Consider the following 17,177-nt stretch of genomic DNA (forward strand, 5'->3'; position numbering starts at 1 on the left):
GTATATATTACAAAGTACAAAATTGGGTATAGGCCATCCTCCAAGTGCTCCAAATTTGATGACCTAAGAAATAAGAATGATTTTTAGTGGCATGGCGCATGCTCCCCTTTTTGTGCTTTCTCAAGTTACTTCTTGGTGCTGTATCACCCCTTAAGAGTGCCAACACATTCATACTCCCTGCTTCCTGGCTCCCTATCCCACATACCTGAGCCACCTCACTAAAAATCTTACTGAGCCCTGGCACAGCACAAAAGCAGTCTGCTGTGGGGCAGGGCTTCTTAAACCTTCTCCACTAGTGACTCCTTCAGTGCTTCTTAAACCATGGGGTCACAACCCACAGTTTAAGAGGTGCTGCCTAGGGGAGAGAGAGCTAGCAGACTAGTATTTGGCACATTTATTAAGAGAAGAAGAAAAGGTCCTTCCGTCTGTCTGCCAGGGTAGTCTCAACAAAGAGCATTGGCTACAAATGGGCCTTGTTTATTTGGGTGGCAGATCCTGTAAGTGTGTGAATAAGTACATTTTTCTGTTACCTTTAAAAATTGTCATTGTTATATCTCTTGTTTTTACATCCTTGTCATTTCCAGATAAATCTGTCCTTCCTCCCCTAGCCAAGGAGTATCCCATATTAAAAATAACAACAGACAAAAATGGGGGAGGGGGACTGCAGTTCAACCAGACCAGTCAGCTGAGTACACCCTGTTCTGCAGTGCAGCCCTCCACCTCTACCAGGAGGGAGGGATATTCTTCTGGCTTTTTAGGGCCCAGCTGGGTCAGAACGATGCAGCATTCCATGCTTCTTTTTGGCCTTTCTTTGTATTGTTTTAGTCATTCTGTCTACCATTGTCTTGGTCCTACTGACTTCACTTTGTACAGTCCAGGGCATGCTTCCTAAAAGTCTTCCTATTCATGCTTTCTTACAATGCAGTAATGTTCCATTACATGTTTTAACAGAATTGCATATTGCTTTCCAAATGATCATAACAGTGTATCCATGTGGCTGTCTTTTCACAGCTCCTCCAGGACTGACTACTACCATCTTTTTTTTGTGTTTGCCAGTTTTCTGGATGTGAGGTGAAATGGTTAATGATTGGGACTGGCCCAGATACGTAGCCTCTGCACTTGTAGCCTGGTCAGGGAGATCCAATCTTAAACAAACAAACAGACAACCAACCCTGCTCTCTCCAAAGCTTCTGGCGATTTCCTCATCACCAAATCGAATGGCCTCATCTCAGCCTTTCCCCTTCCTTGGCCTTTCTATTGCATTTGAAGCTGCTGACTAACTTCTCCTGGACACTTGCTCTTCTAGTTCTTCCAGAAACCTTGTTCTCTTGGCCCATTTTTTTGCCATGTCCATTAATTCTGGGGATACTCCAGGCTCTGTTCTGGCCCTGTTTACTCTCGGTGACCTCATCAACTCCCATGGGTTCAGCTCTTCTGTCTAACTGCCTGTTGGACATTTCAAACTTGATGTCCTATTTCAAACTCAGAATGTCCAAAATAGAACCCATTGTCGTTCCACCAAACCTGGTCCTCTTCCTAAGTTTCCTGTTACTGTTGAGGGTACCACCATTCTCCCATTCACCCACGTCACTCTCCTGTGTCCAATCAGGTGCCACATCTTGTCATCTGTTTGCACAGCATCATCAGTATACATCATTCACACAGCCACCATCCTGGTGAAGGCCATCCTCACTGATCATTCCAAGGTCCCTGCCCACAACTATCGAAGGGGTTTTCCTGAAGCCCAAGTGTGATTGTGTCACCTTCCCCAATAAATTCCAATGGCTCCCTCTTGCCTTGAGAATCAAAATTAGACAGTTGTGTTGGATAATCAGAGCTCTTCCCAGCCTGACCCCTCCCCATGTTTGTGCCCTTCCCCCTCAGGGATCCAATCCTCCCTCTCTGCTTGCTGTTTCACAGACATGACGTTCTGTCACCCATCTCAGTGCCTTTGCCCTAGCTGCCCCCAGTGCCTGAAATATAGCCCCACCTTACAGCCACCTCTGGACTCCCTCATTCCACATAAGGCTCAGCTCAGTCTCCACTTGGCATCTCCCTCAGCTCAAACTGCACCATCTCCATTTGGTGTATATTTGGTATCCACTTTTGTGTGTGCACACGTTGTCTCCTTTAGGGTGCAAGTGCCTTGAGGCAAGGACTGTGTCACTTTTGCTTTATCTCTGTGGTGCTTAGGGCGCCGCCTGCCACATAGTAAGCACTTAGTGAACACTGATTGAGTGATGAATAATTTGATATAGATCTGCCATTCAGTTCCCAGTTATTCTTTCCTTTTTCTAGGCTAGATTTCTTCCTGGATAGTTTTTTTTTTTTTTTGGCTTTTATTGGAAACAAACCTTCCCTTACATATCGTGTCAGTGCTGAATGAGGCACCCGATAATATTAACTTGTGGCTGGGGGCTTGTTTTTTCCAGGAAATTCACGTTGGGAAGACGGGAAGGTTTCTGGGGCAGTGTACAGTGGTGATGAGAAACTCACTGAACTTCTTGTGAAGGTAAATGATGTCTACTTTAGGGGAAATGTCAGTACCCCAAATGTTGTGTGCTACGTATCTCATTTCAAAGAGAATGTTCAACACTGAATTTCCAAATCCTGGGAGTTGTTCATCAGAGTTGGCAGTGATCCGGTTAGAGATTAGTGGCTTAGAAAGGAAGGGAGGATTAGTTGTGTGATGGCACAGGAGGATATTGGGGAGTAGGATGGCATATTTGGTATTAATGGTAAGCTTGAAAGGGAATGATTTAAAGAAGATTGAAAAGATATAAAACCTAATTACAGTTTCCTCAGATTTTGTTTTGTACAAGTTACAAAACAAATTTTTCAGGATGAATTTCCCACCTCCTTTGCATGTACCTTTGGGGCTGCATTGAGTAATCAGATGGATGGTTGGGTCTGCTTAGCGATCTCTTGGCATGGTTCCATGTCCTTCCTGAAATGGTTCCCTTTTGCCTTATGCACCGAGTTGCATTTCTTTGCAGGTTTATGGAGATTTTGCATGGAGCAATCCATTACACCCAGAGGTCTTTCCAGGGGTTCGGAAGATGGAGGCAGAGGTTGTGAGGATGGTTTGCACCCTCTTTAATGGTGGACCAGAGTCTTGTGGCTGCGTAAGTAACTGCCCCTCTTGACTTGTCTTCCATTGCTTATCCTGGAATTTCCTTTTGGGATTTGCTCAGAGAAGTTACTTAGGCTGTCAGGTCAGTGGAGGGGAGGCTGTCCTTCACCTCTAGAGGGGCACCAGTGGTTGCTTGGTTGTGCTGTCTCTGTGGGGAGAAAGTAGCATGATATCATGGAGACTGTCCTGCTCTTGAGATCAGGAAATGGGGGATGGATTTCTGGCTTGGTCACTAACTATGTGGATTTGAACATGTCCTTTAGTCCTTTAAGATGTGGGGAATAATGTTTCCCTACCTCCCTTATAAGCAGTGGTTAGGAGGGCCCTTTGGAAGCCTTAAAGCACCAGATAAGTGTTAGCTCTTCTCACTCCATTCCTTACCAGCGGATGCTGGCATTTGGCAGCAGGAAATTTATCTTGACTCCTCAAGAATTTTCTTGCATGTAGGAATCACTTAAAGACTTTAAAGCATAGCCTAGAGGCATAATGAAGGAATGATCTTGTTCAGCCAGAGAAACTGAGACAAGTATGGTAGGTTGCTTTAAATCTTTAAGAGTTTTGAATAAAGTCTGGGAGTCATTGGGTAGAAAGGTGTCACTTGAAGCATCTACTGTGGAACTGAGTTGTGTGAGAAAGCTTTGGTTGTCCACACGCCAGTGGTACAGATTACAGTCCATCCTCACCTTAACTCTTCCATGTCATGGGAGGTCGCAGGCCACATGCCATATTAGGGATGTTCTCCAGCTTTCTCACAGCAGCCTCATCCTCCATCGCTCTGTGGGTGACCCACCATTTTAGCTCTTTGGAGATGGTAGTACACTAAGATTGGCAGCTGTATAACAATGCTGGAAGAATGCTGGTGTTCAAAATCTGAGTCTTTGTTTCAGACAGAAGCTTGAACTCTTAAAAGCATTCCACAATTTCCCACGTGATGGATCCCTCTTTGGGTTGTCCATTTGACTTAAGTGTATCATGGTCTGAACTATGGGAATTCTTTATCTTTTTCTTTTTTCCTGAGTGGATAGTTAGGCCGACACTTTTGAGTGATTTTGAATCTCCTTTAAGGGCCTCCTTGCCATGTTCATGCAGTTAGCACAATGTTATCCACAAACAAGAATGTTTTATTTTTAGTGTCTTTACATTTAGAGGGAGTTCTTGTTGCATTTGGAAGCTGTGATGGTGGTAAATACCGTGAGTGACCATGTCTCTGTTACATGCCCTGCTTAATGTTAATAATCAGGGCTGTTAATCAGAGTTCTGTCATTATGTCTTTTATTTCATTTTGTCTTGCCATCTTGTGACTTTCTGGACCAAAGTGCCCTTTCTTGGCCTCCAGGCCCCATTTCTGTGTTTTCTTCCTCATGAGAATGGAAGCTCACTGAGGGCAGGGATGATCTTGGCATCCACGGTGCTTGGTACAGAGTAAGCACTTAATACATGCTTTTTCGTTCATTCAGCTTTCAAGTAATCTTAGGTAACTTTATCATATCCATAGGGATAAGCTCGGAGGAGAGCAGCCTAGAAGGCATGTTGCTCTCTCAAATCCAACCAGTTTATATAATTAAGCAGAGTGAAATCCTGTCTTATTTGGACCTTTCAGTGAACTGTACCATATGGAGGTGAGGTTGGCTGTAGAATAGTGTTTGTGAGAGCCTGCCTGCTTCTTTCTTCTACTTTTATCAGGAATTGCCCTCAGACATGTAAAGGTGATTTTCATAAGGATTTTGTAGAGCTGAGTAAGTAGGTTGGTAGTTCTTGATTTTTTTCAGTAGTATTAAAGTCCATGATCTTTCTCAAGAGTTTGATCGTCTTTCCCGTTTCATGTATCTTGAGAATTGATCCTTCAGTGCTCTCATAACTTCTGCCTCAGTCACGTGAACATTTGGGCACATTTGGTCTGGTCCTACTCTCCTTCCTCCCCTGAGTGCAGTTTCTACTTCCTCTTACAATAATACAGTACAAATACTGTGCCTCCACTGTCATTGCTGGAGAAAATGCTTTTTTACAGGAATTTTAGAGATACTTTTCATTTGTCCTTTGTTTCCTGTCCTCCTTATTTCGTCCTTAAATACTTTCAAGATCATTGGGTTTCTTGCCATGCTTTCTTGAATTTTCCCCTCTCCTGTTTCTCGCTGTTCCATGAGCTGTTAGTATAGGTCATTTCTTATTCTCTTCCTCCTTCAGATGATTTTATATTCTAAATTGGTGCTGCCCTTGGTTGCCTTGGTTGTCTCTGCTGGGCCAGGCAATAGTATTCACTGGATGACGGGTTTCTAGACTCTTGGCTTCCTGGTTGTGGTTAAATTGGTTTAATTTTCTAAAGACATCTCAGGTCTCTTCTGGATCCAAATCTCTACTTCTCTGATTTTAGGAAATGGTTGCTGGTGACTTGGATATATTTTCTTTCATTTCTGATTTATCATAAATGCTGCTACTTATTTTTTGAACCTCTTTTGTGTTACAATGGCAAGAAATGAACTAGCACTTCAGGTAGTGTTGTGTCTGGGGCCAGTAATCGTTTCTGGTACTTCAGTGTGAAGAAATTGTAAATTTCTCTGATTGGAGTACAGGGCCTGTCACCTGACCAAGTGAGCTTGTAGGGACTTGTTGATGTGCATAGGAGTCTCCCTTGTAAAGTTGGAGTGGCCTAATACTCCCTTCTCCCAGCTGGCAGCTGTGCCATTTCTGTCTGATGAGCTTAAGAACTAGTTGTTCCTGGTTGCAGGAATTTCTGAAAATACTTGTTGTTTTAAATTCCCTTGCCAGTATTAGGGGCCTGCCAGCCGTGGACAAACCATGCTGTTAGGAATCAGTCAAGAAGAAAAGATGTTTCAGATTATGTAGCAAAACAAGACAGACTCTTCAGACTCGTGCAGCTATGTGATCCAGAGGACAGATGACACATGCAGATTTTATATTTGAGACTATTGGTTCCAGTGTTTTTTCTTATAACCAGAAGAAAATAGCATTGGCAGTACCGTGTAGATGTGCCAGGCAGTTTTTATAGGTGGGGCTCTTTTCCCTAATAATACTTCAAAATGGAATGAATAGATGTTAGCTGGGATTGTGCATTCGTTTCTACATTTTGTGCTGGTTTGTGGCTGTGGAGGGTAGGTAGGCATGGGAGGGTTGGTTTTGAATGAGCATATGAGGCCATCTTTACTCCAACAGCACACCCAACTGCACAGTGTCTCATAAAGCCAGGCTGGCGAAGGCTTCTGTGTGTAGATTCTGGAATGCATGAATAGTTAGTGCATTTCTTCTTCCAGCCCTTCCCATCTTCCACACCAGCTTTCCTCCATAAGTTGGGCCTTCTTGGGAATGCCGTTATCAGCAACTTGAAGGAAAGTCGGTCAGGTGGTCTGGACTGACTCTGTGTTGGCTAGCTATTTGGCATGCTGGAGACACTTGGGAAGTTAGAATCCTTGATTCAGAGTACTCAGGGTCAGAATGTTCACGTGAAACCAAATAGTCATAACCAGCACAAAGGAAGGGGGTGAGGATTGGGAGGTGGCTGTGACAGAATCTGAGAGAAAAGGAGACTCTGAGAACTGCTCTGTTTGATGGGAATAGCAGATGATAAAGTCTGGGAGAAGAATGAGCAAAGGGATTCATGTTCTCTATTCTCAGCTGGGCCCTCACTCTTTACACAGAATTCCTTTTATTTTATTATTATTATTTATTATTTTTACAGATCATATTAAGTTATTTAAATTTTAATTATTAATATGATATATTAATTAAACAATAGTATAATTATTAATATTAAATAAAATATTTAAATAATTAAAATTATTTTAATTATCATTTTATTCATCACTAATTGATTTAGTCTTGAGCTCTCTGCATTGGTGCTTCCAAACTTTTGCTTTTATTGAGTCCCCACAGTCACTCCTACTTTTTTCTCTCTCAGCAGATGGTCTGGCTTCTCACCTCACTGAAAAATTAAAAATATCCGTTATCAGCTCCCTCTTTTCCCCCTCTCTGTATCTCAGAATACCACTACATCTCATCTTTATTTTCTTTGTTTTTACATGATATTCCCAAGTGTATTCCCCCGGCTACTCAGTGAGTCTTTCTTCGCCCTCTTCTCTCCTCTCCTCCTTTGCTCTGTTCTGTAAGGAAGATGTGGCCCTTCTCACCACAGCTAACTTCTCTACCTGTCACTGTCACTCTGCCTCTCCCTTTTTAATCTAGGAGATTGTTTTATCGCTCACTCCTTTCTCATCTGCTCTCTCTCCAGGTCTTTTGCCTCCTTTTGGGTTTCCTGCAGATGGGATTAGATCTCACTTGTCTTTCCTTTGGACTTTTTGTTTTTCTGCTTCTGACTTCTCTGGCCTCACTCCTAGAAAGGGCTGTGCTTCCTGCCTTCGCCTTCTCACCTCCCTCTTGCTCCTCATCTCCCTGTATACTCTGGCTCTGACCCCACCATTCAACTGAAAGTGCTCTCTCGAAGGTTAGGAGTTATTTCTTAACTGTTTAATATTTTTATATTATTAAACCCAAACTTGAGTTTGCTTGGGTTTTCTGACTCCCATTTCTCGTGTGATAGTTTCTTCCCCACTGCCTATGAACATGTCCAAGTCTCCTTCATCCTTAAAAAACCCTCCACAAGACCTGCCGTCCTAGCTGCCCGACGCCTGGAAAAAGCTGCCTGCTTTCATTGCTTACGCAGGCCGTAGCTCTCTCTTTGTTCTCTTCCTATCTCCCTTTCCCCTTCTTTTGAATCTCCTTTGTTGCTCCTTCCCCACATCCCTTCCCTGAACCAGGAGGCTCTGTCCTGGGCCTCTCTGCATTATTGACTTTCCTGCATTCCAGGAGGTGGCTAGATGAGCTGTCTTCCTTTACTATCTCCCATCTCTGTACTTTTCCACTGGCTGTTCCTACTGCCAGGAGTACACTCTTTCACTTTTGCCTCATGGAGGCCCTTCAGGATTCATTTCAAGTCCTGTTTGCTACATGAAACCTTTCTTGATCCCCCAACTTCTGTTGTTCTCCCTCCCTCAACCACCTTGTATTTATTCTATGTGGATTTATGTACATAACCCCACCTGATAGGATGTGAGTTCTTTGAGAGCTGGACCTGTTTCATTTTTGTCTTTGTGTTCAAGGATGCAACACAGTGCCTAGAACAGAGTACAGGGTGTCCCTAAAGTCTGGACACATAGGCAAAAATGCATATTTTCAGGAAATGAAATGAATGAAATTTTTTTAACATTTTATTTAATTGGAATATTAACAAATAACATCTTCAATATGATTTCCATCATTTGTGATGCAAAGGTTGATGTGCTTTGCAAGATTCACATGAACTCGATGCAAAATATTGCCATCAATTTTAGCACATTCACTCTTTATGTGTTCAATCAAGTGTGTTGCATCTGTGATTTTCATTGAGTACACCTTCTCTTTTAGCATACCCTAGAAAAAGAAGTCACTGAACAACACAGAGTCTTGGGTGAAACGGTTAATGAGATGTTAATGAGATTTCCTATGTGTTCAACTTTAGGGATACCCTGTAGTAGTTGCTTTCTAAATACTTTTTGACTGATTAATTCTCAGTGTCCTTTGCTGGCTCATCACCTTAGGATGGCACCTACCTCCTAAGACTGAGCGTCTTCAGAGCTCTGTCCTGGGCCTCTCTTGGTAATTCCATCTGAACTGATGGACTGCCTGAATTTCTCAGTTGTACACTGGCTCATGTTTAGAACTTCCATCTAGACATCTCAGCACACAGAAGTCTCACATTCAGCATTTCTAAAAATGATGTTTTCATCACTACCATTCTTCCTGAAACCCTGGTTTGTAAACTAGAATCATCCTTGACTCTTCCTTTTCTACCACTTTACCTCAAGACCTTTTGATTCAGCCTTCATAGCGTCTCATAGTCCTTCCTTTCTTCAATTTACAAGGCCACGACCTGAGTTCAGGACTTAATTTTGTCTCCTGGACTATTATAATGGCCACCCAATCTCCTCACATCTGGTATCTTCCCTTTCCCATCTCTTTTCCACACAGCCCCCAAAATAATGCTCCTAAGACATAGATAGGGATGACTGTGTCATTCCCTTGCTCAGAAACCTTAAAGGTCTCTCTTACCTTGAGGAAGCCAAACTCTTTATCCTGGCATCCAAGGCCCTCAACATTCTGGTTTCAGATAGGAATGAAAACCCTCTTTCAACATTAAACATATCACCACATATTAGTAATTGTCCTATTCATAACCGGGTTTGTTTTGGTAAATTCATGATGACAATCTAATAAGAGTTCAGTAATTTGCATTTAGAAACCATAATGGTATCGAAATACATTTGAAATTTAGTTTCATATATATAAGCACATATATACATATATGTATGCATGAGACTTTTATTATAAAAGGTATGTTTCATGCTGCCTCTGGTTGGTGCTAAGAAAAGATCGGCTTTCTACTATGTTGCCACAGGAGTAGGAAGGTTCTCAAAGGGCTATGCATTCCATGGTTCTCTGCCCCAGCTATCTAGGTGACCAGGAGATTGAGGTTATTCTAGGTCTGACTGATACGATTTGGGGTTGCTGGGAACCTTGAAATGTCAGGGTACAGGGTGAGTCTGCCTGGAAAGAATTCAAGCACTCAAGCCTTCTTTCAGTCAGAGTAGCGAGGTTTATAAGGCCAATAGTGAAATTGATACTTGTATGCAAGTATACAAGAATTACAGAATTACAGTGATAAGATCTGAATGGGATTAAGGAGTGGTAAATAGCCTGGGGTGGGCCAGGTGCAGACTGTGAAAAGGGGTTAAGTGGTCTAGGGTTGACTGAGAACCACTGTGAAAGGATTGTTGAGTAGCTCAGACTAGGGCTCAGCCAGGTGCCAGTGACCTGGACTGCTGAAATGTGTGGGGAAAATTCAGGGCCCAGGTCCCATCATCCCTTCATGACCCTCCCCTCTATCCTTCTACCCCTCTACATGAATATAACTCTTTTGCCTTAGGTGACCTCATTTACCCGGTGGCATTAGATGAGCTGAAATCCCCAATAGGGAGGGAGAAATGGAAAGGTTTGTACAAGTGCGTGCAAGTGTTCTAAGTGGCATCTAAGAGAGATTTCTAAGGAGGCAAGCATCACTTGTTTATGAAATGTGTCTCATCTATTGCAACAAACATGGTTGTTGGTAGCTCCTTCACCTGCTGCACTAACCCTAGAACTTTTTCTAAACTATTAGTAATTATCCGCAGGCATATATATGCCTCTAGTCCTTGGAGCTCTTGTTTATTGTCCTATCTAGGCCTATGTAGCTGTTACTTTGTAACACATTAGTGCTACATTAGGGGTTTATCTCTCTGCACAGATGCTGATTTGATATACTAGCATCAGTTTTCTTTTTATAGGACTGGTTGGGCATGTGATTCTGGTGACTGGTGATTTGGGGAAGTGGTTTTGCTTAGCTCATGGCCCAGACCTTTGTACAGAGATTGAATCAGTGGAGGCAGAGACATTGCTGGAGCTTCACTCATCCTATTGTTTATTTCAGAACCTGTCTGACTCCTAAAATGACCTTCTGAGATTTCACTAGATCACCAGCTACACCCTGGGGAATTGCCTCAAGGAATTGGGGCTTTAACTCTGACCCTGTGTACAAAACTTTGTTTTCCTTTTGGATTAGGCATTTAGTGACTCATCATTTACAAAACAAGGGAACTGCCTAGTAAAGCAGTTAATGGTGTGAGAATCACGTGTTTCATAAAGACTTCCTAAGTCCCAGTTACTAACTTTGCTCAAAAGATCTTCAGACTAGCTCCTTACCACAGCAGCTTTAGGGCTTAGTGGTCTTTTCTTGGTAGGGTTACCTTCTCCAGAAGCCAGCCAGAACCACCATCTACCCCAGTCTCACCGAAGCAGAGGGGATGGAGTTCTCCATCAGTGTATAAAGTTGATTGTTTCCATTAACGTATATTGTGTGTATATGATATGTAACATGCGTATATGATCTGAAGGGAAAGTGTCCTCAGAAATGGTACATCCAAAAACCATCTGTTACCATTGGGTTTCCACTTTGGGGCATTGTCAAAAGAGGGCCACATACTTGTGAACTTGTTGGTGCTGCTCTCCTGATGATTGACACATCTTCATACCTTTAGAGTGGATAGTCATTTCTTTGGAATGGTTGGATGACAATGTTGTCTGAAACCCAGGGAATTCTTGAAATGACCTCTGAATCAAGGTCTTTCCAATATATATATGGTAGAATTACAGAGAAATATTTCAGGTCCTTCATGACCGAGATTCATGTGGTTCCTATTTTAGGTAAACAGGATACATAATCTCCTTCCTGACCAAGTGGGCACTATTTCTGCTGTCCTTTCTCTTGTTTAAGCTCCAGCCAGGCATTCTGAGTCATCTTCGAACCTCTAAAGGGCCATTCTTCTCATAATATTCGTCAGAAATTACTAATAGTTTTCTATTTGTTAGTGGACTTCTTAGGTCAAATGACTTTTTTTTGCATTTAAGTAGACCTTCTTATTTGTTAATATTAGTAACATAGGTTGCTTTCCATTGCAGCATGCATACTTGGCACTCTCCATATATATATAAATGCATGCATACATACACACATATACGTAGTCAGTACAGGTGTGTATTTATGATAATGATCCACCTTTGGTAGCCAGTTAGCAGTCATAAAACATTTTTGTAGCATCCTGTGAAATACGTAATGCAAGTATGATCCTTATGTTATAGATGAGGAAACGGAGACTCAGAGAGGGACCAATCAAAGCGACTGACCCTGGGCACAGAGCTGGTACTCATATGAGCCAGAATTCTAACCCAAGTCTCCTGATCCCTTGAGTCCAATATTCTTTCTACTCTGTAGGGGGAGGTGGAGAAATGACAGGTTTTGGATTTGGTTTATTGGCCACATCCAGCCTCCATGTAGGAAGAAAGAGAAACTTCTTCAGGCAGGTATAAACTATTGAAAAACAAAGGCAAGAATCAGTATCTCAGTGGCCTTTGCCTCTTGAAGGAAGATTAGCTTTGGCTGATGAGCCAAAACCCAATGGTTCGGTGGCTCAGAACATCCTGCATTCTGGAGGCTCCTTGCAGCTGCCTCCCTGGCTAATGTCTCCTCTTCCTTTTAGGTGACTTCAGGGGGGACAGAGAGCATCCTGATGGTCTGCAAAGCCTATCGAGACCTAGCTTATGAAAAGGGCATCAAATATCCAGAAATGTATGTATTTGCTTCCCAGCCTTGATATATTTTCCCTGCTAGAGTTCCAGGTAGCAAGAACCCTAAAGTAAGCCTGATGATCTCTTCTGGTACCTGGGATCCTTCTTGTCCTCAAGCCTTTGTTCTAAGCAGGGACTCAACCTGACAAGGTTTAATACTCTTTGGAATTTAAGAGCTCCCTGCCATCTTGTGTCCCAGGCTCTGACAGGCCCTGGGTCTCACCAGTGAAATGACCAACATGTGTTTTTTAGGATGTATTTGACTTCTTCCGGTTGCATTATAAGCTTTCATTCGATTGAGGAAAGCCTTTTTTCCTTCTTGTTTTGCCTTAAGACAGACCATCCCAGCCACGAGCCCCTAGTTTACCCGGGAACAATTCATCCTTGTCTCTGTCCTTTTCTTGGAGCCTTGACGTGCTGCCACCCAGTGGACTGACTTTTTTTAGCATTTGTTTTTCCCCACCTGCTGGTATCTGAAACTGGACCAGTGACCAAGAGCTAATGCTACACATGACCCCCCCTCCCCAGTGGTGCTTGAGGGTCAGCTGGTATTATCCCTTCCCTTCACTGGGTACATGTGCACCTTATAGCCTTTGGATGCTTAAGAGTCACAGTTTGGTGGCTTGTATTGAGGGAAACTCATTGTTGTTTCTAAGGTAGGTTGTGCTGAGAGTTAATTCAGGTAAGTCTGAAAAAGAAGACCTGAGCTTGGCCAGTTTCCTCTATTAATACTGTTTGAAACTTTGATCCCATTTGGTTGAGAGAATTTTTTCTTAAAACAAAAAGGAGACTTTAATTTCTCATTTTACTTCTTTATTAGACTTGTGCTCATGGATCACCCGTGATGGGTTTACTTTCTGATGCTTTTAACAGTGTCACCAGGGTGGTATTTCCAGAATAATGAGGAAGGGGATTAAAAAATAGGTTGATTTCTAAATGTTCAAGTTGGTTGTTAGTTCTGTTTGTCAGTTCACTCTTTCTTTTGCCTTGCATTGACCTCCTTTTTCTTCCTTTCTCCTTTGATGTGATGGGTAGAGTTCTGGACTTGGAGTCAAGAAAACCTGGATTTTTAATCCTGCCTCAGACATGTATTAGTCGTGTGACTCTGGGCAAATCATCGACCCTTCCTGGGCCTCAGTTGCTTCCTCTGTAAATGAGGGATTTGACCTTGAATGTATGCTTCTGTCTCCTAGAGTGGCCCCCGTTAGCGTCCACGCCGCCTTCGAGAAGGCGGCCCATTACTTTGGGATGAAGCTGAAAAGTGTCCCACTGAACAAAAACATGGAGGTGAATGTCAAGGTGAGTTTCCTTTTCAGAGCTCTTCTCTACCCTCTTGCCTTGTAGGATCCATGTGGTTCGTTTTATCCATCGTCACATTCAAATGAGAAGTGGTGGGTTATGGGGGACCTGGGTTCGAGTCTTGCCTCTGATACATGCTTTGAGACTCTGGGCAAGTGAGTTCACCCTCCCAGTGTTCTAGGCAACTCTCTAAGACCATAAGCTTCAGAAGAAGGCAGCTCATTGGATAGAACCCTGGGCCTGGAGGCAGGAAGACCTGAGTTCAAATCCAACCTCACAGACGTACTAGCAGTGTGACCATGGGCAAGGCAAGCCACCTAACCTCTCTCTTAGGTCCAGTCCTTCTCCCTCTCTATTTAATAATATTATTTTTTGGTGATAATAGCTAGAATATTGAAAACTCTGGCCACCACATGTGCTCAGATTATAGTCTCTTCACAGAATAAATTCTTAGTGAGGAGTACAGAGCTGTGGGTCTTCTTCTTTCTCAGGTGACTTCCAGTGAGCCCCCACTTCCTGTGGGCTTCTGAAGGCGGCATGGGAAGGGTTTGCCTTTCTTCCCTTCACTGGCAGGATGCTTCCTGGCCCTCAGTCGTCCTGTCCTGCTTGTGCTCTGCCAGGATTCACAAGCGCTCTCTCCCCAGGCGGGGGAGCTGTAGTAAGAGCAGGGAAGCTGGGACAGCCATGTGGTGGCTCTGGACCCTTATCATCCTCCTTCCTTCTCTTTAATCTCCAGGCCATGAGAAGAGCCATTTCTGGAAACACTGCAATGCTTGTCTGTTCAGCGCCTCAGTACCCCCATGGGGTGATAGATCCTATCCCTGAAGTGGCCAAGGTACTGGGGGAGCAGTGGGCTGTCATGAGTGATATGGAGGGGGACTTCACTGGGACTAAAGTCAGTTTTGTTTGGTTGGACATGACGGATAAAAGCAGTCACTATTTGGGATTCAGCCATACCAAGACCAGAGAGAGATGGCCTCTGAGGAGTTAGCTGGGTGATTTCAAGGCTTTACATTTTCTGCTTGTATTCTAAGGAAGTCCCTAGACATATGCTTCAAGTGGGTGGTGGGAAGGGGACATCAGCAGCATTTTGGGAAAGGTGGGTGGGTGTAGGATTCTGTCATCGTATTAAAACCTGAAACCAGTTCATGAAACATCCCCTTGTCCCTGCTCTCTAAGGCAGCATGACCTTTGTTTCCAGTCCGAACCAGAGCTGCTCTTTTCCTCTGACATAATGTTTCAGTGACACACATATATTATGTTTATTTAATTAATTAAACAGCTTGTATATCAGAAATTGGTTATTGGTGGGTGGAGTATCAGGAAGAGAGAGAGCCTAGCTCCCTCCCCAAACCTTCCCACAAAGATAAGGAAAGCACACCAAACCAAATTCTGATCTGGAAAGCCACGAAAAAGTCATAGGGAGTCATTTTTCTAGCCCAGGGTATCATAGGAAGATAGAGAAGTCTGCTGACTCTGGGGACAAGGTCTGGCCAGGAATGTGTGGTGAGAGGAGTATTCTGGTGTCCAGGGATTTAAAGAGACAGGGCCCCTGGGCAGAAAATAATCTCATTCAGACCAAAGAGGGGCCTGCAGTTCAGTCTCTCAGGACCTGCAGAGCCGCCAGTGGACTAAAGGCTGATTCTAGCAGCAGTTTATGGAAACTCCTGACTAGGAACACGCTGACAGATCCAACCCTGGGTTAGGCACTAGAGGAGCATAGAGCAGGAGAGCAGTGAGCAGATTTTACTCTGCCTCCCATCACTTTGGGGGCCTTGAAAGCTTGCAGGCCCTCAGTCTGAGCAGTGAAAACAGAAGAAGAGGGCAGAAGCTCAGGTCAGACATTTCCCCCAGAAGCGCACAGAGACCAGCCCTGAAATAAAGCCCAAAGTAGAAAAGCAGGCTGGAATAAGAAGGAAACAGAAAAAGGATTACACCAGGAAGAGCTATTATGGTGACAGGAAATCTAAAGACACAAACCCAGAAAAATGACTCCAAAACAATTAAAACCTCAAAGAAAAATGCAAATTGGACATAAATCCAGCCAGAATTCCTGGAAGAGTTAAAGCAGGAGTTTTTAAAAAAAGAACTAAAAATAATTTTAAAAACCAAATGAGAGTGATGGAGGCAAAAATGGGAAAAGAAATGAGAGCTATGGAAGAAAAGTATAAAAAGGGTAGTAACAGCTTGGAAAAAAGAGGCACAAAACCATACCCAAGAAAGTAAATCCTTAAAAATGAGATTTTACCAAATAGAAGCTAATGACTACATCATACATCCAGAGATATTAAAGTTAAATGAAAAAAAAAATAGAAAATGTTAGGTTTTTCATAGCAAAAACAAGTGACCTGGAAAACAGATCCTAATTTACGAATTATCAGACTATCTGAAACAGAGGGCAAAGGAGAAATCGAAAGGATATACCAGTCACTTAAACCCCAAATTAAAACTTCCAGGAATGTTAAACCCCAAATCCAGAGCTCTCAGGACAAGGAAAGAAAAATACTGTAAGTAGACAGAAAATATTCAAGTAATGAAGAGCCATAGTTAGGATCACACAAGATTTAGCAGCTGCCATTATGAAGGAATGGAGAGATTAGAATATAATATTTCAGAAGGCAAAAGAACTAGCCTTACAACCATTAATTCTTTAACTTAAAAAACTAAATATAATTCTATAGGCAGAAAAAATGGATTATTAATGAAATCGAGGCTTTTCAAGTATTCTCAATAAAAAGACCACAGTAGAATAGGAAATTTAACATATAAATCTCAAGAGAAGCATAAAATGATAAGCATGAATGAACAATCATAAGGAACTAAGCAAGGTTGAACTGTTTATTATTCTCATATGGGGGTAAGATACATATGGCCCCTGAGAACTCTATCATCATCACAGAGAGAGTTATAGTGCCTGGGAGTGATTCTGTTAAGGTTTATTTGTATTAAAAGAAGAATGGAAAGCATGTGGAAGAAGAAGACATTGGGATAAGCGGGGTAGGGAGAGGAAGAATGGGGAAAATCAGATCACAAAAATAATGTGTGCAAGCAGAGGTCTGTACAGCAAGGAAGGAGGAGTTGAGAAGGAGTGGGGAACACTTGAACTGGTTAAAAGACAGAAGAATACACATAAACACATTGTTGGATACAGAAATGCGTTTTATCCAACAGGGAAATGGGAGCAAGAGGGAGTAAGGGGAAGAGGGGCACCAAGAGAGAAGGTAGATTATGGGAGAGCAGGTGAGAAACAAGGAGACAGAAAAGAGAAGAGGATGGAGGGAAAAGCATAATTATTGATCCTAACTGTGAACGTAGTGAACTCATCCATAAAACAGAAAAGGAGAGCAGAGTAGATTAGAAACCCAGACCCACAATGTGTGGTTTACAAGAAACATACTCGAACAAGAAAAGATACACAAAGAGTGAAAATAAGGGCTTGGAGCAGAATCTTATGCTTCAGCAGAAATTAAAAGAAAAAGGGGGGTAAACATGATCTCCGATAAAGCAACAGCAAAAATAGACCTAATTAAAAGAGATC

At 42.7% G+C, this 17,177-nt stretch overlaps 1 protein-coding gene across 2 annotated transcripts in view; it reads left to right on the forward strand.

The window, feature by feature from the left end:
• The window catches only part of SGPL1 (sphingosine-1-phosphate lyase 1), an 84,051-nt gene that overhangs the window by 55,996 nt on the left and 10,878 nt on the right, over window positions 1–17,177 (forward strand). For both annotated transcript variants that reach the window (XM_036735192.1, XM_036735193.1), the window contains exons 6-10: window positions 2,433–2,512; window positions 2,997–3,125; window positions 12,253–12,341; window positions 13,534–13,639; window positions 14,376–14,474. In XM_036735192.1, the coding sequence (XP_036591087.1) occupies window positions 2,433–2,512; window positions 2,997–3,125; window positions 12,253–12,341; window positions 13,534–13,639; window positions 14,376–14,474 (503 nt within the window). The remainder of the gene's footprint in view (window positions 1–2,432; window positions 2,513–2,996; window positions 3,126–12,252; window positions 12,342–13,533; window positions 13,640–14,375; window positions 14,475–17,177) is intronic.

The sequence above is a fragment of the Trichosurus vulpecula genome, chromosome 8 (assembly GCF_011100635.1).
Source record: "Trichosurus vulpecula isolate mTriVul1 chromosome 8, mTriVul1.pri, whole genome shotgun sequence".
Lineage (NCBI taxonomy): Eukaryota > Metazoa > Chordata > Mammalia > Diprotodontia > Phalangeridae > Trichosurus > Trichosurus vulpecula.